The sequence below is a fragment of the Amblyomma maculatum genome, chromosome 3 (assembly GCF_055883805.1).
Source record: "Amblyomma maculatum isolate TAMU_Amacu chromosome 3, ASM5588380v1, whole genome shotgun sequence".
NCBI lineage: Eukaryota > Metazoa > Arthropoda > Arachnida > Ixodida > Ixodidae > Amblyomma > Amblyomma maculatum.
The window spans coordinates 159380960-159406791 of record NC_139346.1 but is presented as its reverse complement, the minus strand read 5'-3'; the positions used below and the strand labels follow the sequence as shown (position 1 = coordinate 159406791).

The 25832-nt window shown below is 44.4% G+C and overlaps 2 protein-coding genes across 4 annotated transcripts in view; one reads left to right on the top strand and one right to left on the bottom strand.

Moving 5' to 3' along the window:
* The window catches only part of LOC146196632 (uncharacterized), a 41552-nt gene that overhangs the window by 9096 nt on the left and 6624 nt on the right, over positions 1-25832 (top strand). For 2 of the 3 annotated variants that reach the window (XM_084598398.1, XM_084598400.1), the window contains exons 4-12: positions 1274-1448; positions 2648-2757; positions 7324-7901; positions 8043-8149; positions 11260-11563; positions 21029-21185; positions 21426-21603; positions 21915-22027; positions 22393-22711. In XM_084598398.1, coding sequence (XP_084454524.1) covers positions 1274-1448; positions 2648-2757; positions 7324-7901; positions 8043-8149; positions 11260-11563; positions 21029-21185; positions 21426-21603; positions 21915-22027; positions 22393-22711 — 2041 coding nt within the window. Of the gene's footprint in view, positions 1-1273; positions 1449-2647; positions 2758-7323; positions 7902-8042; positions 8150-11259; positions 11564-21028; positions 21186-21425; positions 21604-21914; positions 22028-22392; positions 22712-23904; positions 25830-25832 lie in introns of those variants that run through there. The other variant, XM_084598399.1, reaches the window with a different exon arrangement.
* LOC146196633 (uncharacterized) lies at positions 19753-20863 on the bottom strand. The gene has a single exon (XM_084595975.1). It carries the CDS (start codon positions 20861-20863, stop codon positions 19940-19942), a length of 924 nt encoding a protein of 307 aa, XP_084452101.1. The 3' UTR covers positions 19753-19939.

Genomic DNA, 25832 nt, shown 5'->3' with positions numbered 1-25832 from the left:
CCTTCTCGCAGTGCAAATTTTTAAAATGTAGTCGCTAGGCATAGTAATGTTGTGGAAATCATGTTGACTGCTTCTGCGGCATAAATAAGACAAACAGCTTCCTTTTTTGTTGTATTAAAGATGCAAGCGAGCAAGCAACGCCATTGAAAATATGTGCATTGCGGGAAGCCACCTTTCCAAGCTAAAAAATGTACATATTTGCGTTAAATATTTCAAACTGCATTGCAGATAAAAGAAATTTAAAATGGGACTGAGCTTTTATGTTGACGTCCTCCAATTTTTTAATATAACATTTTCCCTTCATGTCAAAATTTTAAAGGTTCAGATTCATTAGTTAGTTTTAAATAAATAATCGTTTTATCGCTTAGGTCGATCACATACATAACGTCTGCCTTGTTGTGCAATTAGCCTTCACAGACCGAAACGACATATCTCTTGTAGGTTCTAAAATAACGATCTGTAAACATAAAAAAAATGCCTTGTATAGCTACGTGGGTGGTAGTTTCCTGATGACACAGTTCAGCAAGATATGGTCCGTTCATAGCAGATGCATATATGAAGGAGGGTTGGTTTAGTTTGGTTTGGGGAGTTTAACATCTCAAACTTACTCAGGCTATCAGAGATGCTTTATTGGAGGGCTTTGGAAATTTCGACCACCTGGGGTTTTTTAATGTGCACTGACATCGAATAGCACACGAGCGTCTAACTTTTCATCTCCATTGAAAAGCGGCCGCTACAGCCGAGATTCAATCTCGCATCCTTGGGCACAGTAGTCGAGCGCTCTTAACTACAACTGCGCCACCACGACGGAGTAAATCAGGGCTCTAATTTAAAAGGTTGAAGGTGGAAAGGTCTCTAACACAGCTGCTGACGCTTCAGTAACATTAGTGCCCTTTGTTCTTAAATAATTCCTTGCAGTTTAACGCTAGTAACCTTTACCTTGAGCCTGTTTCAGACCCAGATATTCGTTGTCATCATTGAGAATTACGGCAGCTGCAGCAGTTCAGAGGTCACGCTGAAGCAACGTTAAACAATTCGATCTCACTTTTGTTTTGAGAGTACATAAAACTTTCATGCAGGCATTTTCCATTTCTTCTGATTAAGCACTCCTGTGTTTATTGTTTTGCCTGCTATCTTTCTGCAGTTGTTGACCAGCTCTTTTTAATCGGCTCTCATGAGTTAGTGTGCGGTCTTATAGCGCCCTATGTAGACGCTGTTCGGGCAAAGGCAGGATAAATGTCCTTTCATATTTTGTCCTTTGTCATGTGTGCAGGTTCTTGCAGTTACAAACAGCAAGGGTCTAGACCAGCAGTACTTAAAAAACAGAATGAAGCAGTGGGAGCACGTGTACCCATTTGCCACGGGCTGGTCTCCGAGGCCTCGGGACGCTGCGTCGCTCCTGCGCCGTTACAGGGAGCTCGCCGACCTCGCCAACGGCAATGAAAAGTGTGAGCAGTTACTAATCCATCTGTTTGATTTCATGCTTTCTGCTGATGCTGTCTGGCAGATAGGGGGCGCTCATGCTGAACAAGAATTGATAGAGTCACCACTGTAGGGCATTCTCGTACATTCTTTGAGGAAGGGAATGAGATATATATTTCGAAATAGACATTATAGAACGAATGGATTGAGTTTTCTTGGGCAAAACAGTGTTTTATGTGGTATGTCATTCAAATTTGTTAAAGAAACTTGGTATCTTCAGTATCATCACAGTCGTGTGGAAATGGACAGAGAATTGCTTGGCGTTCAAAAAACAATCGTTATCGGTCAATTCTATGTCTTCAGTTCTTGTGTAGTTACCTCGGGAGTGCCCCATGTGTCTGTTATGGGGCCACTTTTGTTTATATTTATAAGCGATATATTGTCTGGAATGTGACTCTGCGCAGACAATTGCGTCATATACTCTGCAGTATGTCAGTGAAACTGATTTCACACAGCCCAGGGACGACCTTAGACATCTGCGTACAGAATGTCCTTAAATGTTAAAAAGTGACCACATATGCTTCACAAACAAGAGAAACAAGCTAAAATTTTAGTATTCTTTTAACAGTGAATTGCGTAAGCCAGAAACTGCACATAAATATCTGGATATTTTTCTCAAGATGTCGCATAGTGCATATTAACTGTGTAGCTCATAAAACGCTACACTTAGCTTTCTGCAACATAATTTGACATGTTAGCAAAGAATTTAGTAAGGCGGCATATAAAGCATGTGTCAGGTCTATTTCGGAATATGCCTGTCCGTTATGGGATCCGGTTTTCAATTTTACGTAGACATGCTTGAAATAATAGTCTACTGCTGCCTGATTTGTCCTTGGCCTGCATGATCGCTTACTTAATGCGATTGATGGGAAGAAGCAACTGAGCTTTGTTCCACTGAATGAATGCTGTAGGGCTCTCTATTTACAGCTGTTTTGCTCAGTTTATCATGACCAGTAACCAAACAGAAGTTGCGCTCCCATCTTATCTGCACCCACTACATTGTGTACCTACCCAACAAGGCCAAACCCCATAGTGCCAAGACAAATAAGTTTTACCACTCTGTCTTTGCACGAACAATTACTGAATGGAATTTACAATTACTGAATGTATATACAATCCTAGAGAGTACTTCCGAAATGAGCACTGTTCCTTTTTCTCTCTTCAGTTGCAGACCTTAAGCCTGTTCAGAATGCTCAGGTCTTCCCTTTCTGTCTGGCGCGGGTTTGCTGGTTTGGTTGGGATGAAGAAAACAGGAACTACTGGCACAGCGAAAAGGTAAGGGCTAAGCGCCGTGTTTGATTTTGTCTTGACAGACGATTCTGCAGATTGAGAACCCGTGCACTTCACACCCCTTTTGAAGCAGCTCGAGCTGCTAAGCTGCAGTTGAATTCATTTGTGATCTTTAGTAACAAAGTTTGACACAGTCGAACCTGATATATCGAACTCTAAGGGGGTCGCAAAATAGTTTGATATATCGATCGTTAATTTGATATGCTGGAGTCGGCTTGACGCGGTCACAATCATGGCGAATGATACCATATTTACTTGCATAACGAACCCACTAGCTTATTAGGCCCACTCACTCATCAAGAAAGCATTTCACCAAGTAAGCGAACTGTTGAAGTGTAGCCCAGTGAGTTTTAACCGTGACTATGGTGGGCTCCGACCAGCGTTGTTGTTGCTGTTATGGAGAGGACTGAAGTTACCCCATTGCTGATCGGAGGTAAACAGTCGCCGAGTATTGTTTATAGGCTCCCCTGTGACAGGAACCAAGTTGTCAGATGTCTGATAGATGTAGAGTGCTTTTTACAGTGCCGGTGGTAGCGGCACTGTTTGACTGCTTTTTTTTTTTACCAGTATAGCAGGCAAGTTGGATGGTTAAGACTGCTCGAAGAAACCTTTAAATGCAAATCTGCATCACTGTACGTGTTCCATGCTGCAAATTCTTACACACTGACAGCGATCACAGACACTCAGGCTTCAGGTAGATGCCTGTATACTCTGCACTGGGTACGCTTGTTGACCTTTACCTCAGTACATCACAACGTGTAAATCTGTAGCTAACCTTTAATGGTTTCCTTGACAATTTGAACTTGCCACTTCAGTACTGCTCAAGCTGCCTAGGTTGACTTGGCATGCATGCCGCTGCGCATAATTTTTTGTCTGTGCAAGCTGCAAAATCCTTTAATCGTTTTCATTGAGTTTCATGGTCAAGCATCAAGGACCTTACTGAGAAAAAATTTCGGGCCTAGCTTTCAGTCGAATCCGCCTTGCTGTGGGACAGTAATGCTGCTTGAAGAAACCTGCGCCTTTTTGCATTCTACGAGCAGTGACCCTTCGTTAGCTTCACAAGTGATAAGCACGCATGGACATAAATGTGTGCACGTCCTTCAGGTGCTACTGACCGAACTAGTGCCAGCTCCATAGACGAAATTTTCTTGCTGAAATACTTGCTTCACAAACGAGAATGAGCACTTCCTGATTTGCCCATCTGTTGCTTGACTAACCAAAAAACTTCCAAGAGCACTGCAGAGTCTGCACTGGAGAGATGAAAAAGCCTGAATGTTGCTGCTGCGCAAGGTATAACGCACGCCCCTTGTATAGCTTTTGCCAGCAAGGCCAGGGCTCATGCCGCACAGCGGAAATTTCCTTTCCTTAGCATGCATTAGTTGCAGAGCTCCCGCAAATGTGGATTTGGACGGTACACTGCTGCTCCTGTGGCGCGGTGTTCTTTGGCGCATTCGTAGCAGTGCTATTGCAAGTGTGAGATTGGCAGTATGGCTTTACTCATCGTCGCACCTCCTACATTCCCATGGAGAATGTAGGAATGCTAGACAAAGAGAACACATCTCACAGAATCTCGCGCACAGATCTCGCACACGCAGTCTCGCACACGCGAGGTTTTCACTGTGAGCCAAGAAAGGCTTTCACCTTGAACTCGCAACTTATTTTTCGCGGAGAAAAAGAAGTTTGCATTGGGTTCCTTCACGTACGTCTGGCATTGAGGCACTGAACATTTAACAAATTGTGGCAGCACTCCTAGGGATGATGGGCAATGAGGATGTGGAATGCTGGCACTTGGTGATAAGCAACAATATAGACAATAAGGTGACTTTTTAGCTTTTAAAAGGCATAAATTCATTTGAGTGCACGCTCCAAGAACAGTAAGAGAAGTCATGGGATCCCAGTTGATTCTCTAGATCGACGCTAGCGCTATTTGCTCAAGTGGAGAGCTCACACCCAATGCCAATAAGTATGTGCTAGATAATAAGGGTGCAAATGAAGGGATTGGCGATCATGTGAGTAGCAGAGTGCATGTACAGGATCGAGGACCCTCAAGGGGAGGTGCAAACAAACAAACCTAAACAAGGGCAAAAATGTGCTAGCGCACTTAAGTCGCATTTAGCTGAGCCATGTAGATGGCAGCCTCTTTTTTTTTTCTTCTTTTTTTTTAAGCGGAAGCTTTACACTAGCCAGCTCAAGCCTTCAGCGTCGGTATCGGTGGGTGACCGAAAGAGCTAACTCTGGCCTCTCCTTTCATGTGGGAGGGCGACATTAGAATCAGCCTGCCATGACATTTGAACTCGCGTTACCCATTTGCCATGGGCAGGAGCTACCAACTCAGACCACTCCTTTCATATTGGAGGGTGATATCAGAATCAGCCTGCCAGAACCCTTTGCATTCACGTTACCCCTACAATACGCAGGCACGTCCATACAGCTTGGTTAAAGCGGGACATTATAGAGAGCTTATGCTCTCGCGTCATACCTTTAAAGGCTGAGCTTAAGTGTCCCCAATAATGTAGCACCCTACACTGGTATCGGGTGTGATAGGGGAATAATGTAGCAGGGAAAACCAGGTTTAACCAGAGCTAAACAACAGATAATGTTTTTAATTACCATATAAACGCATGTAAGGGCCGCACTTTCTTTCTCTGACTCCAGGGCCAGTTTTCATGGTGAGGTCCTTGCACTGTTCGCATACCAATCATCTATCCTTGGCGGAATCTTCACTCGCGGAGTCCTCCAAGTTGGTGTTGCGCTCTGGTGCATAATCGTTCTACAAATGTTCGGTCCCATCTTAGTAAGCTGTTAGAGATCCTGGTCACCTTAAAACTGTGTACTATAGTGTTTGTAGACACGGAGTTCCATGTGGACACGATCCACCCAAGCACCGTTGCAAGTGATGCCCTTTCGAGCTGCCCAGTCAGTGTCTCTACTTGATCGGCGTTTGCCATCCATTATCAGTGGAATTGAACCCTAAAAACCCGGTTAGTGCTCACGTCCAGTGGCTGTAGCATTCCGGTGAGGCACCCCGAATAATGGCCATGTCTGTACGCTAAGTGCGCAGGCATTCTTTAACTTTGTCTTAAGCGACCGCAGAAGCGGTCGAAGACAAGGAGCGATCATTTGACCAACATGGCGCCTGGGTGACTTTGCCATGCGCTTTTTACCCAATCGAGCACAAGCTCATTGTCCATCCAGCCCTTTTCTAGGGCTCTAACTACGATTCTCGTCGGGAAATCATTGTCAAGATCCTTTTCCTGTTGGAGACAACATAGGGAGGCAGCTTCCACCTGTTCAAGGTGACTTGCAGCATTACGGTGTACCATTGCACCGGTTGTTGCCACGATAACACTCTTCTTCTCTTTCACATCAACTGTGCAGTTCTCGGAAGGGTCGAACCACACGGGGGTCTGATCAGCATTTGCTATCTGAGACACTATGTAGTTTTGCTCATGGCGCAGACCGATGCCATATTTTTGAAAGCTGAGTACCTTGTCAGTGTAGTCCAGCATCTGTTGCTGGCACAGCATAGTGTTTCGCCTAAAGGATAGGTCCTTCCGCTTTAGAAATCTTTGTACCCAGCTGGCACTAGCTTTGAAGTCCTCGTACGGTATGCTTTTCACATGCGCCAAGGCTTGTGCTTCATGCGAAGCGTAGCCGTTGTTCCGCACTTCCATCACATAGCAGAGCAGCTTTTTTTCCAGTTCAGGAAGCTTGCACGGCTTGCCTCGGAAAGCACATTTTTTGTGGCTTGTGTTCTTCAGTGCATCTTTTTGATTGCACAATCATCGGTTGTGTTCCATGTCTAATTTCCTGCCTGCCGCACGCTTGCCGTGTTCGAGAATAAACTCCACTACTTTCAGCTTAAAGCCAGCTGTGTAGCTATTATAAGATGCTTGCCCATCCTGTTAAAACAGCAATGTTCAAGTAAAGCACACTAAAAAAAAGACTGCACAGGAAAGCTGCAACCACAGTAAACCACCATGCTACCACAACTCACGTGTCTTTGACAGAACAGCCACAAAAAACTGCAGCACGAACTGGAGCTAGTGATACTGATGCCAATATGGATAGCGGGAGCTCACGGCGGAGGAAGATCATGGTGGTGATAATGGTGGTGATGACCCGCAACCTCGGGTTTCATCTGTGTGGGAAGCTCTTGTCCCAATGCATTTTGAAGGCTATTCCTGCGTGGGTCGTGTAAAGTTTGGGTGTGGTTCCTATAGGGATCTTTTCTTTTTTTTAATATTTTCTTTGGAAAAACAGAGTGCGGCCTGTACACGGATGTGGCCCTTACATGCGTTTATACATATCAGGCTAGTTTTTGTTGCCAGTCAAGAAAGTCATTGAGAATTGGGGGGGATAGTATGATTCAAGTTTTGCAGCAAGCGAGCCGCCCCCTCTGCCTTTGGGAGAAGAAATAAAGATGCGAAATCGGACAACGTGCCATGTGAGAGTATGTTTGTCCACATCGACTGATTTCTCATCTAGTGCTCAGTGATATACAAAGCATTATGCTGCAGTGCTCGTTTTTTTCTGAATCTGTTGCCACAGGTAAAGAAAGCTTACGGCTTGAAGGACAGCATCAGTGTATTTGGCTACGTGGTCCTTGACGATTTGGTTGCGGCCATGGTGGAGCTCACAGATGCCCAAGTGGTGCTTACGGGTGATGGTGGACAAGCAGAGAACTGGAACACAGGCAGAAATGGCGCCGAAGGGAAGCATTTGGCGAACTTTATGGGCACGAAGCTCCCAGCAGTTACTAAGGAGTTCGACGAGATGCTGTGCACCCTGGACCTGGACAGTATGGCCGCTCTTGACGGAGAAGAGTTGGAGGAGACCTGTGCATACCACCAGGTTCCACCGCCTTCGCGAGTGAGCTTTATCATCTTGGGCTCCACCAAATCCGAACCTATCACCTACAGCGAGGCTGTGCGCAGCGGCTTTTCTTTGCTGCACGATGCTGTGCTGGCTTGGAGAGACTCACCCGATGCACAGGCAAGTCTGGAAGCTGGTGGTGTTACTGTGTACGGTGCAGGATCGGGAAATGGCTGCCCCCTCCTCGTCCTGGATGAGAAGACGGTCAAACTGGACGTGGTCTTCACTGGCTACTATCAGTCTCACACTACAAGGTGCATTTTTCCGAGCATTTAATCCACTGTTGCATGCGAATGAAAGTAATTTAGAAGATTTTTGTCTTCCGTTTGGTGAGCATATCTTTCTATTTTTTGGTTATCACAGTCATGAATGAAATAGGTCTTATTCTTGGGCAGGATGAGTGCCCGCTGCCCAACGTGGTCGACTGGCCAAATGGGTGCACCTGGGGGAAGGTGCCTTTTCTGGGGAGGACCGCAGCACAGCGCTGCACGTTACATGCACAGTGAGTTACTAAAAACTCGAAACGGCTCAAGTGCAATCTCAAGTTTACGAGAAGAGGGGTTGTGTGAAGTTCACAGTTCATCACAAAGCTTAGGTACGCATGCAGTCAGTGGTGTCAGTGCTACGAAACATAGAAGGGGCTAGTACGCCTTGCTGCTACCAGCGGCACATATCGCAGCATAAGTACAGGTTACAGTGCTTGGTTGTGTCGCTCGTGCAGCACCGCATATTGATGTCATTTAAAAGGCACATCTATGCCGGGTGTTTCAGCAAACACTCTTAAAATTGCTAAAAATGAGTCTGAAACAAAAAAATATGTGGGGACATACGCTCTGTGCAGTGAACATAATTTTCTTCTAATTTCTCATCTAATTTTCTTTCTTCTAATTTGTTTTTTAATTATGTAGCTAATTAAAACTCGTGCACATTTAATTAATAAAGTGCTATGGGTGATGCCAGTGGTGAGTTCGAAGCTGTGGATGAGGTGATGCTGTATCAATGTTTGACATGAAGAAATTGGATTTCCTTAAGCCGAGCAATGCAAAAGAAAAAAATGAATCTGGTACTTTTTTTACCCACAAAACAAAATGTGGTAGTGTTTTAAAGGGACAGAACGCTGGCCAAAATATGTCATGAGATTATGGTGGAGACAAAAAGATCTTGCCTCGTATAGTACAGATCGAGCACTACAATATAAAAAGAAATAGGCTTTACAATTTTAATTTGCCATTGAAAATCGCAAAAAAAAATGCAACTGAGGCACTATCTAGCGGAGAAACCCTATTGCTTTCACTGGAGTACCCCACGTGACTACATCTCAGCAAAATATCACTGTTTTTCGCAAGTGCATACTATTTTGTTTTTTTCTTCTAGGAGTGCTTGTCATAATTTATTATATTTTGCGCTCTCTTCAGTGCATTCTTAAATAAAAACCATCCCTCCTTTCGCACTGCGAGAGGCATGCTTTCAGCTTTTGCCACCAGAGTGTTTGGAATTCCGTGAATGAAGTGATGATAATGCCCACTAAAACTTCCATCGACGAGGCGTGCATTATTGTGCCATAACAGCCTTGAGAGTGGAAACTGAAGAGGACACCACTCTACGTAAAGATGTCTACAATGAAACTTGTATTTGCTTTCGGTACATCTTTCTTGTCGACCACCAGTTGTCATTGCGGTCGCTGCTCATGGTTTCCAGCATCGGAGCACATAAAAATGGGCATATGCACTCATCCAAATATTCTTGGTAAAAATTTTCTACAGCGTTTCTACCAAAACTGCTATGAAATTGAACATTTTATACATCAATTTATCCATTGCGCCAAAAAAAATTCGGTACCTAAGTTCCAGTGTTCTGTCTCTTTAGCTTACCTAAATGAAATAGACATTCAAAACCATGTTTTCAAAAAGCCTTATCAGCGTATAGTTTTACTTTGTGTTAGAAGTTGATAAAGATGACATGCAATGCACAGCATCACTGAGTGGCAGTTAAACGTGCGAGGCGGTCAGATGCACAATAGCTACGAGGTTCCGCACTCGTTTCCCACAGGAAATTCTTGAATTTGAATACACTTCAACACTTTCTTTATGTATTTTATTGTTTTGCTATTGCAGTGCCTCTGGGACATACAATCATTAGATGATTTTTCCATGCTCTGATTGTCCTCATTAATGCTTTTGCACTGAAAACTAAGTGCACTATAGATGCGAATGAAGCCTCGTGCAAACGCGACCTCTGCTGAAGACATGCTGCAGTGGCGACAACAATGATTTTGACCTGAATGTGGTATTGTTCGACATCATACACATAACATTACTTCGCAGCTTCATGCAAGGAAAAAGGAACTCCTTCCAATCTTCCTTTGTGGTCACTGTTTTTTACTGCGAAAGTACTAATGCGACAGTTTTGCCTGTGTTTGACCCTCATTTTCATGCCAGGCGTGATGTCATGCTCAGTGTCCTGGCGAGGGTAATACAAACAGTGCTTTCACACACTATCATTGGTCTAACCATGTTAAACCCTGAATAGAGCCTAGCAAAATCGTCTAATGCCTGTATGTTCACTTGTAGTGCTTGCACACTATATAAAGAAAAAATCATCGGTGCGCAGCTGATTCGAATTGACGTGGGAAGCGGGCACTGAGCATCATACCTATCGCCGCCGCCGATCCACCCGCATGCAGACTGCAACACACACTCGCGCTGTGCGTCGCACGTTGTCATCTCCATCAACTTCCCTCTGTGCGCAAAAGCTCTCACACATACTAGTTAGTTTAAGTATGTTTAAACCCTACCATTTTTTTTAATGCCACAAACCCACTGTGGGGGATTGGCCAATGTTTGGTTGTAGAACCACTACCCCTTATAGAAAAAATGGAAATAAAATACCCAGTAGTAATCAGAAAGTCACTGGCGAAATAGGGTAGTCTTTTCGAGGAAAGTTGAAATCTTCTGCCTGTGTCGCACAATACAGTTAGACTTAGTTGTGGTGATGTAGTGACATAGCTGTGTCTTTGTCTACGGCTTTGTCCTTTCTTAGTTTGACGTGCGCCAACATCGCTCACTGTAACACCCGATGAGAAGGGTCTTACTGTCTAGTCATAGCTTCTATGGTTGAAAAACTGCTGCTCTACTAAACAAGCTGCAATTTCCAATTCAACTTGATGCAAACTTTTTTCAGTAGTCTTTGTACGTGCATGCTTTGCATAGTAAACTGCAGCATCACCTTATCTTTTGCCTTCAAAATGTAACCCACCAGAACTTTAGGCACGCTCAGTACCAATAAGGATTGTTGTAGAGCAGCAAGAATTTGGCATTTATCATAACGTTTAGGTACACTCTTTTAAACGCAAATTGCAATAGGGCATCAAGAAGACGAGAAGCAGAGAGAGGGGAAGGTGCCATGCCAGCGACTACCACCACCACCAGTTCTGTTCAGTGGCCTTAATTTTCTTGCTTCGCTGTTACAGTTTGTTTCGAGATACTGTGCCTACAAGCAAAGGTGTTACTTACTTACAGTGTACAGTGCCTGGTTTGAGGCTTCATTTTCCCTCCACATAGCTAAGCTAAGCTTCCACAAACCAACTGGTCGCACATCCATCGTCATGCCCAGGCTTGCAGGCAGCAACGGGAGATTGTGGCGCTGCGAGTCCAGTGGACAGCGTGCAGCTGCTGGACTTCATGGATGAACCTTGCCTCAAGCACGAGAAGACTCAGCACTTCCTGCGCACCCACGGGCGTCTGCTGTTCCTGCTGCGCGGACGTACCTGCCCGGGCAAGGACATCGTGGCAGCCGAGCTGGAGAAATTGTACCCGGACAGCCAGGCCTACTGGTCGGACAAACTGTTCAGCTCACCCATGGCCCCAGAGAGGAACGCCGCCAGTATACGAGAGTCACACAACGTCTGCCTCAGCAAGTGAGCTAGATTGGGGAGGTTGGGAAGAAAGAAAAGCTCTGAGTGGATGACAGCTATCTCCCGCAGTAACGTGACTGCTTCTAAAGGAGGGTGTGTTTCAATGAGAAGGGATCTCAAAGCAGTGGAGACAATGTCTTTTATTGGTTCCAAAAAAGAACTGTGTGCTGAAAGAGACAAGCAGGGGAAGGGAATTTAAATTCACTTTAACTGTCCCGCATTAAGGCTGCATGCCTAATAGATGTATGTATATGTTTGTATTGAAACAGAAGCTCTACTAACCATGTTAAACCAGGGGTACGATCTTGGCAATTGACAACCTACCCTGCTTTGACCTTTAAGCCCGGTAGAAGTCAAATCGGGCTTCGTCACTGTAGCAGTCGGCTAAGCCAAGTGTGTTGTATGTATATAATACTGTACAGTTATAATCACCAACTTAGCCGACAAGTGTATTCAGATGTGCTGGATTGACTCACGCATTCTCTTCTACTGCAACTGAAGATTAGTACCTTAATCTGCTGTCTTGAATATTTTGTGAATTTCGTGATGGCAAGGAGAGCATAATTGTGCTCTCACTGTGAAGACGTTCTTTCTGCATTGCAGCAATCGCGTCTACCTGCCATAGGAGGAAAAGGTACCATTCCCCAGCACTCCTGAAGGCAGAATTTGGAACGCAGGACTATAAAAGCATGTGCCTGCAGCCTAAAGAGGGTTGTTCGAGACACTCAAACATGATGTATGCATTGAAATTAAGCAGTTGTGCCAAGCGCCACCTTAGAAAAAAGTCCCTCCAAAATTGGTTCTGCTGCTTGCGGCCACGCCGTGCATAGGAAACTAACTGAATGTGCCTCGCGGTGTTTTAAGGTCGTCTCTTCCACCAGGCATGAGGCAACTGGAGTGGGTGGGTGGGAGGTCTCAACTGCAAGCACCACTTCGCATTGAGTGACAAAACTAGCTGTTTCCCATGATGAATAGATAAGTGAGACTTTTCTCTGCAATGATGAGTGTACATCACATTGTAAGAATCGCAAGCACAGATAGTCATGGATAGTAAAGCGCAATGCATTGGGGGAGGGGGGGGGGGGGGTGATCATGCATATACGAGCCTCTCATTGCACAAATGAGCTTCATTGCGACAAACACTTAGTTTTTTGCATGTGTCAAGAAGTGACTCTCGCAATCCAGTTAGCAACCTTGAATGGCAACACCGTAGCATATGACTGGGCATAGAAAAATAGGAGGCCATGGTGTAAGTAATAAGGTAGCTCCTAGTTAGTGACAAAGTAATTAAGTAATAGTGGAGAATGATTAAGCATGTAAAATAAAATTAGTGAGCCATGTGGCATATCATTGGATAGCTACTGGTGAGAGCAAGTGCATTCTGATAGTTAAGTTAATTAGCATTAGTGAGCCATGTGGTATATCATTGGATAGCACTGGTGAGATCAAGTGCATTCTGATAGTTAAAATAGCGACAATAACTGGTACAATTAACTGGCATTCAAATATGTTACCTTAGGCAGTATATTGGTGGATAGCTGCAGATAGACACATTATATTGTATCATTGCTTAGTCACTGTGAAGCCATGCAAAATGGAACTTGCACTTGATAAACTAGGTTTGACTGTGTTGAACCCTGCCAATGTGTTGAACCCTGCAGCTACGTACGCCACGAAAAGCATACATATGCTAAGTACCGAAGGAAAAACGCATTATCATTCAATTGTTCACTAAATCATAGCACATCTGACCAACATATACTGCGTCAACAAGACCTTCAGCATGCTATTTGCAGGCGTCGTAAACAAAGGGGCATACTTGCCGCTCATACCAAGGAGAGCGTCGATATATTGCGCTCGTCGCCCGGCGAAAAAAAGGGCCTCAGATAAAAACTGAAAACTAAAAATAACGAAGCAAATACATTACAAAAGGTTAAAAAAAAATCGATTTGTAAAAAAAAAAAAAAAAAAAAAAAAAAAGAACGCCAGAAGAGGTGAGACTCGAACTGACTCCTGCTTGCTCCGTAACGTTCGGCGCTAACCGCTTGGCTACGCCGCGCCACAAGAACCTTGGAAATATTTCTAGTTTTTATGTCATGAGCCCATTTACAATAAAGTGTTTCTGCTGCTGGTCTAAAAATTACAACTTCTTGATCATCGGCGCATGCTGCCTGCTCTCACGTCTTGCAACTAATGTTCTGGATGCCTATGCGCACTATATTGTGCACTGGATCCATTTTAACATGTGGAATTTCACAGCGCTGGGAAATGTAGTGGCGCCAGCACTTCGGTCATGTTCTGCTACCGTGGACGTAATTTTCGCTGCACACGGAGCTGTAGCACAAACCTTGAAGGAAAAAGTGCGACGAAGCTTCAAAACTGACAAGCGCAGCAGCGAGGACACTATTTTGCTGGTAACTAAATCTTATTTGTATGTAAACATGTCAGGAAGCGTTGCGATGACCGAGGGCTCGGTTTGTTTATACACAGTGCAAGAAGGAGCGCAAAAGCTTGAGAAACATGTAAAGTATTTTGCATTACAAGCGCTCTATGTTTTTTTTCTTCCTTTATGGGCCCATTGCTCGGTAAATTACTCTCTTCATCGTTTTATTTATTTCGGCTGAGGCCGTCATTGCGAGTACGCTGTTGCCAAGTTGGCCCTTGAGAGATGCGACGCCGCGGGCCGCGCCGGCTCGCTAGCTATCACGGAGTCTCCGCTTACGTCATAGTGTGCGTCACTCAACTTTAACTACGTAGTTGGAGGCCACAGTTTGAATTCGACCGGCGGGAACAAGAAAAAAACCTCAACTTCTTATCGCAATATCTCAGCAATTATTCGATTTTTTGCTGCCGGATATGCGGCGACAGTGTCACCAAATGTAGTTTATTAGATTTTCATACCATCTTTGGCTGTCTTTAGTGTCCCTTTAACATGCACTGATATCGCACAGCACACAGGCGCCTCTCCGTTGCGCCTCCATCGAAAGGCAGCCACCGGCAGTCGGGATCGAACTCTGGGTACTCTGGAGCAGTAGTCAAGCATCTTAACAGCTGTGCCACTGCGGAAGGGCATACAGAATTAAATATCTGCTCCGTGTAGGCAGGCATCGAGTATCCCCTATTATGACACAAACTTATCACTGGTGTAATTTCAAAGTTTCGTTGGTATGGAGAGGAGGAAAGGCATCACAAGAACATCGCCGCTGGAGGCTTCAAGAAAGGAGGTTGCTTGCTTAGTTATAAATGCCGACAGAGCAGTACTGTGAAGCGAGTGGAAAGTTGCTTAATATGTAGGAGCTGGCTTGTTGTTTTATGATACAGAGGAATACAGTGCAGTAGTAACACAGAATGGAAAGACAGATGCAAACAAAGGTGCTGAGCTTTCGACGAATGTGAAAGGCATATGATCTGGACCTGCATATTGCCGCTGCTACGTGGGGCATGAGATGCCACGAGGACCTGTGTCAGTGCCTGTGTTTACGTCCGTCTTGCTTGTCCGTGTTACTACTGCGCTGTATTCATCTGTACTAATGGGAAGCTTTGGGTTTTACAGTGCGCAGGAAGTTTGTGCCGTTAGGAAAGGGTCATCTGAAACTTAGAAGTAACACACTCGTCGGCAACACTCCACATCATTCCTACACTTAATTGACACTGTTATGGATTAATAGAGTGGTTGAAGTTGGTAAGAAATTCTGCACCGAAAGGGGGATATTCCTCACAGGGCCTCTAACCATCCTCTGATAGAAAAATCATTATAGTCCGGTGCATTGAGGCATTTTTCAAGGACGGCGACCTGCAAAATTTTCTTCAAAGTAGATTGAAGCCTGGATAAACCAGACTCAGAGGGGATTGTTAATAGTTTTATATATTGACAGTTCAATATAAAAAGATGCCTATGTATAAGCTTAGCTTTAACCTAGAAACAAGAATTCCACTCACACTAGTGATGTGCTATCCACTGGCATGCTGATAACACTCAGCTCACTAGGCATTAGGCCTAACCTTCTTTGCATCAAGTCGCAGTTGACGGTGCCTTGAAACTGGCCACTGCCTCTCCTAAAATGTCTATTACTACTAGTCTCATGTTTGGCATCCGGGAAATGGAAGGCGTAGACGTAGCATCGAAGGGACATTTATTCCTGCTACTTGACAGGCTGCAAGCAAGGTGACTTACTGAGCATGGTAGGCCTGCGCAAGCGTCCTTTTAAAGCCAGCAGGGGCTATCAGGGTAGCGGTAGCCAAAGAGTGCACATGGGCATACAATATGCGATAAAAACATGTTTACGTGAATTTGCACGCACACAACCGTTAGCAGCACACTTCGAATAAAAAAGCATCTCTAAAATTACAGTACTGTTGATTTTTGCAACGCCTTCGGCAGTGAAGCACAACCAGACAAAGACCGCCGCTGAGTTATAATTAGTATGGCTTCGCCACATGACAGCAATATGGCATGAAATTAATTAAAAGGTACCAAAATCCATCACCTCGTAATACGGTTTCGTAGCACTATGGAGTTGACAGCAGGTGGCCAGATCTGTGAAGGCAATCTGCTTTCACCATCCGTAAAAAGGGACCGAAGAGTGTAATCAATGTATTGAATGTTCCTCTGGACATGTATTCCAGAAGCGTGAACATTAGTATAGTAAGTGTAGTTGTGATTTCAAAGGGGGATTTCTGTCCATTTAATATGAATGGTAGATGACTTTGCACTTCGGTATATCTGGGCATGAGTGCTTGATAATACTGGAGCTACAGTGAGACTTCCGGTGGTTGCAATATCTGTTCACAGTTAATGCATGCAGCCTCTCCTGTGCGGACAAAACTGTGCAGTCCGTGCGCTATATGCGCCTTCCTTTTGCATTTTCTGTTGCCTGCGAGGGGTGCTTCTGGCACTACTGATTGGCTTGAGCTATACATGCGAGTAACCAGATGGTAGGTAGAGTTGGATGGCTTATTTGGGAGTGCTTCGATCTCACTAAAATTTGGGTCTCTAAGTAGCCACGCTGTACATATAAAGCTTGTTGTTGTACACTGCAGCTGAACTTGGCTGTTGATTGACAGGTGTCCTATTTATTTACTTGATGCAGTGAGAGAACGTGTGAAATAGGATGATGCCCTTAGCGAAATATAGTTTCCCTGCAAAACTATAGCACCACCCAAAAATCATGAACATGATGACATCTTTGAGGACTATGTGGGACGTGCAAGTCGTTTGGTTGTGTTGGTTTGAAGCATATACATAGTATTAACATGCGCCTTTGGACAGAGGCCTCTTCTACTGACCTGCAGTTAGCTTTGTCCTAGGCCAGGGAGCTTCCAAATCGCATCCTTGTACGCGACTATCTGCCATTCTGCACTGCCTTTCATTGAGCTCGTTTCTGCTGGCTCTGACACTGGTACTCTTGCTACTGACGCAGTATTTTATGAAGTAACAAGCCACATGGCCCAATGGTTTATTATTATTATTATTATTATTATTTAACAATACTGTTAACCCTCAAGCGAGGGTCCTTACAGGGAGGGTATGAAAAACTTCGTAGAAAATAGAATCATTCACAATCACTAAATACATCAGCAGAAGACAGTACATTCGTTCAAGCATCAAATAGCACTTTCAAGCAGATGGTCATCCAGAGATCGCTCAAATTCATGCAGATCATTCTGTTCTACAACACTCATTGGCAAGTCATTCCACATTTCAATTACATGGGGGAAGAAGGAATTTCTGAAAGCTTCACTATGGGCGTAGTACGGCTGAATTATCCGACTATGATTTGTTCTAGAACTCCGTTTGCCTGGCGCTTGTATATATGTTTCCTTTTGAATTTTTACCTGTCCTTGGAGCATCTGGAATAGTAGCTTTAGGCGATATTTTTATCTACATATTTCTAATGAATCCAGGTTACAGGAAGAAAGCATATCTGTAACTGAGGCTGTCCTTCGATATCGGCAACAAATAAAGCGTACTGCGTACCTCTGAACTCTTTCTAATTGTTTCTTTAAATAATTCTGTTTAGGACTCCATACTACTGACGCATACTCAAGGATTGGTCTCACAAAAGTTTTGTATGCAATTAGTCTTACATCTCGTGTAGCATTCTCCAATTTTTTTCTCAAAAAACATAACCTCTGGTGTGCTTTAGAGCACACCTCTTCTATATGTGTGCCCCAATTTAAATTTTGTGTTATTGTCATTCCTAGATACTTAAACTGAGTTACGTTTACCAAACACTTGTCACCAATGAAATATGGGAACGAAAGAACAGATTTCTTCGTTGTAATGTGCATGTACGTTGATTTGGAATAATTTATTTCCATGTTCCATTTTTTGCACCATTCGCTTAATGCCTGTAAAGAGTTGTTAACTCTAAGCTGGTCTTCCGTGTTTCTAACTGTGGAATAAATTAAACAGTCATCTGTGAATAGCTTCAGTCGTACATTCGGTTCCATGACAGCAGAGATATCATTAATATACACCAAAAATAACAACGGTCCCAGAACAGAGCCCTGTGGAACTCCTGAAAGAACTGGTAGTGAGGCGGACACATGACCATCCATTTTGACCACCTGGTTCCGATTTCCTAAGTACGCTTTAATCCATTTTACAATATTCATATTAATTCCAACTCTTTCCAGTTTAAAAACTAATTTATTGTGTGGCACCTTATCAAAAGCTTTGGCAAAGTCTACAGCGATTATATCAATTTGCTGCTTCGCATCCATCGTCATTGCCAAATCGTGAATTGTCTCTACAAGTTGTGTAGTGGTGGAAAGGCCTGCTCGGAATCCGTGTTGGTGAGGGTAAAGTAAACAGCTTGTTTCTAGGTAATGAAAGATATGCTTCGCTATAATATGTTCCATAAGTTTACAAGAAATCGATGTAAGAGATATTGGGCGGTAGTTATTTACAAGAGTTCGGTTGCCTCCTTTAAACACCGGAATTACTAGTGCATTGCGCCAATCTTGTGGTACACAATGGGTGTGCAAGGATTTTTGAAAAATAAGTTTAAGGTATCGTGAGGCCCACTCGGCATATCTTCGGAGAAACTGGGTTGGTATGTTGTCTGGTCCATTGGCCTTTTTAACATTCAAATTGAGGAGCTGCTGAAATACGCCCTCCTGCGAAATTATGACGTCATTCATTCGGCTAGGCAACAAGCGTTCTGAACTAAGGTCTATGTCATCTTTGGTTGCAGTGAATACGGACTGGAAAAAATGATTAAACTGATCTACTATATGCCCCTTTTTTATCAGTACCTGATTTTCGTGTTTAATCTCCTGTATTCTCTCCTTCCTATCACTAAAGTATCGCCAGAACTTTTGCGGTGACGTTTTGAGGAAGCGGCTAAGCGTTTCATCGAAAAACTTTTTTTTAGCTTCTTTCAGCGCCTGCTTCAGCTCAGCACGAAGTCGCAAAACACGAATACGTTTATTTTTCTTTTTACGTAGTCTTTTTATTTTACGTTTCATATGAATTATGTCCCTGGTGATCCAGGGGCTTCGGAGCTTCGTCTTTTTAACACGAGTTGGGATATACCTGTCAACGCAGTGTTGTATAATTTTCTTAAATTGCTGCCACAACTCTTCTGCTGTTTTGGAATCATAGTCAATTTCAAAATCATCAAAGGCAGATTCCAGGTAGTCAAGAATGGAGGTGTCGTCCGCACGCTCATAATCCTTAACGCGCACAGGGATATAAGGCTTTGAACACTCACTGATTCTAAGCGGTAAGGAAACAATAATCATCTTGTGGTCAGAGACACCATCTTCAACATTAACGGTGTGTTCTTTTATATTATTTGACAGGAACACCAAGTCCAACAATGACTGCGAATCGGGCGTTATTCTTGTATCCTCATGCACAATTTGTTTTAGGTTATACGCGAACATAATTTCTAATAGTTTCTCTCCGTTAGACGAATCAGGACCAACAGAACATAGGCGTTGCCAATTTATGTGTGGGAGGTTAAAATCGCCAGTCATTATTAGTCTCGTGTTCTTTTTCACATTCGCACATAAAAAAGTGTTTACTTCATCAAAGAACTCGGGTGAAGCAGAGGGCGCGCGGTACACAGCTCCAATAATGTAAGCAACGTTGTAAAACTTTATCTTGCACCAAACTGTTTCAGCAACATTACAATCCATCCCTACTGCAGATAAAGAGCTTTTTACTATGATACAAACGCCCCCACCACGTGTGTCCCGGTCTTTTCTAAACATTATATAGTCCGGAGGAACAATGCAGTCAGAAGAAATATTGTTATTCAACCAGGTTTCTGTTATTATTACAACATGCGGACTTTGTGAAAGCAGCAAGTATTCTAACTCTGTAGTCTTATTTACAATGCTACGCGCATTCAGACTTAAAAGGCGTAGCTATATCTGTGATGACGTGTCCGACGTCGCACTCTTGATTGAGGAATCAAGGTTATCTGGGCTGCCTGGCTCATCTGACTGGTGCTGTTTGAAATTATCAGCCTTATCTCCGCGGTCTGTAGACAGCAGACAGCGTTCGTTTCGGCTGTGATCCCAGATATAGGTTTGGTTGTTTACGCGAAGTTTATCATGGATAAGGAAGACCTTTGCCTTCTTAGCCCTGTCTGCGGACGCACTGTTCCATAGTTTTCGGCGTACTTCTACAGTTTCTTTGGCATAGTCAGAGCCAATACGCCAAGAAGTCCCTTTCAGCTTTGTGCCTTTCTTCAGGAGACTTTCCTTTTCTCTGGAATCGTAGAATTTAAGAATAATTGGCCTACATTTCTGTGGTTGGGCTTTACCAAGGCGATGAATTCGCTCCACTGTGTCAACCTGCACGCCCATAGTTTTCCGAAATATATTCTCTACAACAAGTTCCTTCAGTTTTGATTCTGTTTCCGTTTCAGTGTCTGTCTCAGTTTCAGCGACGCCAAATACTAGTAAATTGTTACGTCGGCTTCGGTTCTCATAATCGATAAGCTTTACAGCCTGCTGTTGGACTATTTCTTCTAACTTAAAAATCCTGTTATTCATCGCGTCAAATGCATCAAGAAGGCCCTGTAAGTTGTCGGTTTTTGCGCTTACTGCAGCAATTTCACTTTTGATGTCATCCATCTTACGCGCGAACGCAGCTTGGTTCTCAAGAATTTCTTCCAACTTCTCAGTTACTTTTGGCCCGGGATTCTGTTCAACGTCACCCGACATAAGCAATAAAAGAAGCATTGACCAGCAGTCGTACAAAATTTCACAACACTTGCGAGGGCACGGCAAGACTATCAAGTCCAGATTTAGGCCACTATTGGGCCAAAAATCACAGGATGGCATTTTGGTTGGAGCAACTGTATTTCGCTTGAAGCGAGATGTAGAAATCTTTGTGCAAGACCACCAGAACCCCAGTTGGTGAAAGTTTATTGGAAAGTTGTGCACTACAGCAGCCAGCATAGTCCACATGCGTACCGTACATGGACTGTTTATTTTTGTTCCTTTCAGGGTGGAGGGTTTCATGAAGAACGACACTGCTGTGATAATCAACAAAAATGTGAATCTCATGGTGTGGGAAATGGCGAATTTTCTGGTTTTGGCATCAAGATACAGCTATACCATCATAGTTGTCAACATGCCACACCAGTTTCCTTCAGATCCCAAGGTGAAAGCAGCGCATTTCATTTGTGTTTTCTTGTGCAAATGTTTCTAGACCCCACTGCAGGATCATTGTGTCTCATTTTGCTGTGGGGCTATGGCCTGATCAAACCACTGATGTTGGACACACAGCGTACTTGCCAGGTTACGGCAGTGTGTGAATGATATCAGTGGTCCCCAAACCAGCAATTCTCCAGTCTCATTAAACTAACAACACATTCTGTGCTTTGCATCACTTGCTTTGTAGGGCCGGGTTCTGAGCACTACCGACAGCAATGAACTCGGCGAAGTGCACTTGACCAGCCGAGTGAAACAGTGGGAAGAGTTGCACCCATTCGCCACGGGCTGGTCTCCGAGACCAAAGGACGCGGCGCGGCTGTTGCAACGGTTCCGGCAGCTGCGGACATATCTGCACGAGAAAGACCGTGAGTGCAGAACACAAATCCACAGGTTCGATTACTGCTACAGCAGCTGGCCAAATCGAATTAACTCCATGGGCGCGATTCTCGAGACGTTAGTCAATAGAGTCCAGCAGCACTGCTTTCTGTCGTGTGTGTGTGATACTTTGGTGGCTGCTTTTCCAGTGGGAGAAACATGCGAGGAGCGTAGTTAAAGTTAGCCAGCTTTGCAAATTTTGTGTCAACACCATGGGTGTGATGAAAATCAACTGACATATGTAAACGGCTCTCATTTTTTTCTGCGTCGTTACTTAAATATGAAATGTTCTTTTGTCTAGCAACCGTTGCACCACAAGACGTAGCCAGCAGCCACGTGTTTCCCTTCTGCCTGGCGAAGCTGTGTCTCTTCGGCCGCACCACGTCAGACAGTGACTACTTCAGAAGCGAAAAGGTAAACGTATGCCACTTAGCTGAGTCTAAACTATGTGCCTTTTCCATTGTGTTTCATGACTCTTGGCTGACGTCAACTTGTCGCCTATCATTTTTCATAAATTTCGAACCATAAGCTTGTCATTATAGCAGCCAGATCTTTTATGAAGGAGTAGCTATACCAGACCAGCTTGACTCATAGTCAAATGAACAAAGGTTAAGGGGAAGCCTCAGCGCATTTGCTTTGTGTTATACAGGAACGCAATCTTCCGGTACTGTATCTGCCATTGAATCACTGCTATTGTCTACGCAACATATCTAACAATATCCGTCTCATTCTTCAGGCGTGTCTGTTAGTTGTTGCTGTATTCTACTAAATTGACACAGGTGAGAAAAGCCTTTGGGCGGAGTGACACGCTTCATGTGTTTGGCTACGCCATGGTCCAAGGATTCGTGTTTGCCTTGGTGGACCTCAGCCTTGAACAGGCTTCTCTGAGCAAAGCAGATGGTGATAATGGCAACAGCAACCTATGTGAAGACCCCTCTGACATGGACGCTCTGTCACATACCTTCGGTGTCTGCCTCAGCACTGGAGAGTGGGACGAAGTCTCGTGCATCATTGACTTGGCCAAGTTCTTGCCAAAGGGTGATGAAAGTGACCAGGAAAACATGCTGCGCATCTTTGGTGGCAAGATCACTCTTAAAGGTAAGCCTGCACTTGCCTTTGAAAAAGGAGGTATGCTACCATTGGTGGTACAGAAAAGAGAAAAAAAGACTACTCCAACCACCTCACTGCCATCATGGGCTCATCCATATTGCCGCCAACATTGTAATCTTTATTTGTTGCTGCCAGGAACCACTGGCATACAGCCTTATCATTTTGCTTGTAGTGCCCAGAAGGATCTTGTGTTCTTTGCTTACGCGGCTTTATCACTTTCTTTGCTGTGCAAGGTGCATCACGGTTTATCTTGAACAATTGCAGCCACTCGCATCTACTTCCATGCTGTTCCCAGTTGTACTAGTCACCTTTGGTGCATTTATCTAGATGTTATTTTACCAGCTTTAAATTGAGCGCTGAAAAGTGTGCAACAGTCATTTGTTGTTCAACAACTACCGAACACGCTTGCTGCTATCACTGCCTCCCAGTTGCTGAATTCTTGTACGGGTGCACATCCACCCAATAAAGAGTCCATTGCAGTATACCCCAGTTTCTTCATTTGTTGCCTACAGCATTGTTGCCACCATGTAACTATATGCACCGAAAATTTTGCTAGTCACATTATTTGTGTTAACACATTATCAGCAGATTGTTTCACACATTATCAGCAGGCTGTTTCTACCCCCTCCTTATTTAATACCACTGAATAGGTAACAGAATGAAATGGATTCCATTGTCAAAAGAGCTTTCAGTCAGATTCACACGCGTTACACTCCAATTGAATCAGTTTGCTGCTGAATGCCTTTTGCTCAGGAGATATTATAGACCACAGATGGCTTAACTGTGCCTCTTTGCGAGTGCAAGGGCAGCTCGCAACTCTCTAACATCTCTACCTCCTCCACACACACGAGCGCATGCACTCACGCGTCTAATAGACCTTTCCACAAATTGCAGCGCCGCGCCATACCCTGGCGGATCTACGCAAAGCATGATGGGAGAACGGAGCGATCGCCACCCGCTTCGGCTGTTGACAAGCGTGTTGGCGTGCTGTGCCGCTGCTTTCTGCCGTCATGCATGTTCTCATGCGCATTATTTGTGCTTCTTTGCAAAACGCAGCAAGCCTCAGATTGCTTTGATGGTTAACTGCTAGTCTTTATGCAATTTTGTTGGGACTTTTGAAGTGAAAGCTTCACTACGCCATGTAAAGCCAAGGTCGCTGTGCATGGCACACGCCTCTACAGCGGATGCGCTGCAACCATGGCAACGAGCTGCTCCCGTCACCGCTGTGCTCCAGATGTGCGCGTCGGTGCGGAGAGGAGAAGGGTTGTTTCCGCACTGCACATGCGTGCGCCGCCACGGGGAGCTGCAGTGGGCAAACGCCGGACTTTTTCGTGTCGGCTGGTGATCCATGGATTTGGAACGCAACCCCCAACTGTACAACCCGGTGCAAAGGAATGGTAGGCATAATGTAATTAAAAGAAAATAGCGGGAAGCAGCAATGCAGCAAGGACGCTGAGATGGCAGAGAAATGTTCGCCTGTGAACCGGCAGAGTCGGAGAGATGTGACCGCGGCGGCACTCCGCTTTCCCTTGGGGCCCTGCGCGGCCACTCGGTGGCGCGGCGGAATTGCTGGAAAGGTCTATATAGTTGCTCCGGACTGCAGCCACGTCATCTGAGCCGCAATTCAAGGCGCTTGCTTCAGTACAGTACCTAGGCACAGTGAGCAATCTCTGCATTACTGGTGTTTGTTGTACCACTAATTTTGTTGGATGCAACTTAATTGGCCACGCCCATTTTTTACTGCAGCTCTTGATAAAAAGATTATTTTTATGGCTCTTTGCACATGCTTGTCTGGCCACATTTATTATAGACATACTTGTAGATAATGCATCTGAAGCGCGGTGCATTCCCTAGCGTACTTAAGGCAGTCATATCCACATGCAACCGAGTGAGGTGAGAGGGAGAGGAAGGTAGGAAGTCCATACTCAGATATAATCAGCTTTGAGAGGAAAAAAACGTAGTGCTGTCTGGCAACTGAAAACTTAGTACATGGTAGAAGTATATTCACAACCTTGGAAAATAAACGTGTGGAAAGAAGGCAAAAACTGGAAAAACACGACTGGTTGGTTGTTCACCAATAATTGCAAGCCAAACATGCAGATTCCTCAGCCACACAAGTGAATAGGGAGTCAGCTGACCCATTCACCCTCACCTCACTAGATATGAAAGGCTTCAGAGAAATTTTCCATGTTAACTGATCATGATGACAAAATAAAATTTGAGCATCATGAAAATCTGCTTGACAATCATTTCTTAATCTTTTCACTCTTATCTCCTTCCTTCTGTCCGCATGTGCACAATGTGCTGATAAACAATAGACCCTTTAGCATACTGTGAGACTGCCCTCTACCAGTGTCAGATATGCTGATCAATCCCGATGCACAGTAGATCACCTTGATGGTGCCAGGTGTTCATCAACTCCGCTCGTGCCTGCCGCATTGGCACCAGTTAGGGCGTCTGCACCAGCAGTTGGCAGGCTCCCATTACTATGGTGCCTGTAACACTAACATGGTTCACGGTATGCTGAAGGTGTCTAATACTTCTCGGCGCATTGCAGCGCATGTAAAATTTAGGGTATCCTTATCACTGTATAATTATAAGGGTGAACGCATCAGCAGTCCCTCAGTTCAGCTCTGATTGGGAATCTGCATTTTAGATTGAAAGACTACTACTTCATGTCTGCAAAGGTCAAGTTTGGTGAGCATTTGACCTTGACTGTAGGTGCGGCTGTAGGAGCCAGTGGCGCTCGCCTCTTTGCACAGCTGCTGCTGCTTCTTGGCAATACCTGCCAGAGGTGCGTACCACACCGAGTGTGTCAATTCTTCAGCAGCGGTGTCAGGCTGCACCCGATCATCGAGCAGACCTTCTAGCTCTGTATGTCTAGGTTGAGAAGAGTTAAACCTCATCAATTCTTTTTAATCGGAATCATCAGTGAACACCTGTCCAGTTGTGCTCTTTGGTTTACACCTCCTTTTCACATGCGCATTTTCTGAGATTGTAAATGTGCTGCTGTCCTGTATTATGAGTTGTGAGACAACACCGTGGTCTTCTCTTCTAAAAGTCCATATTCTTTGTGACTAGTTTTATTTTAGTATGAATCCCTTCCAAC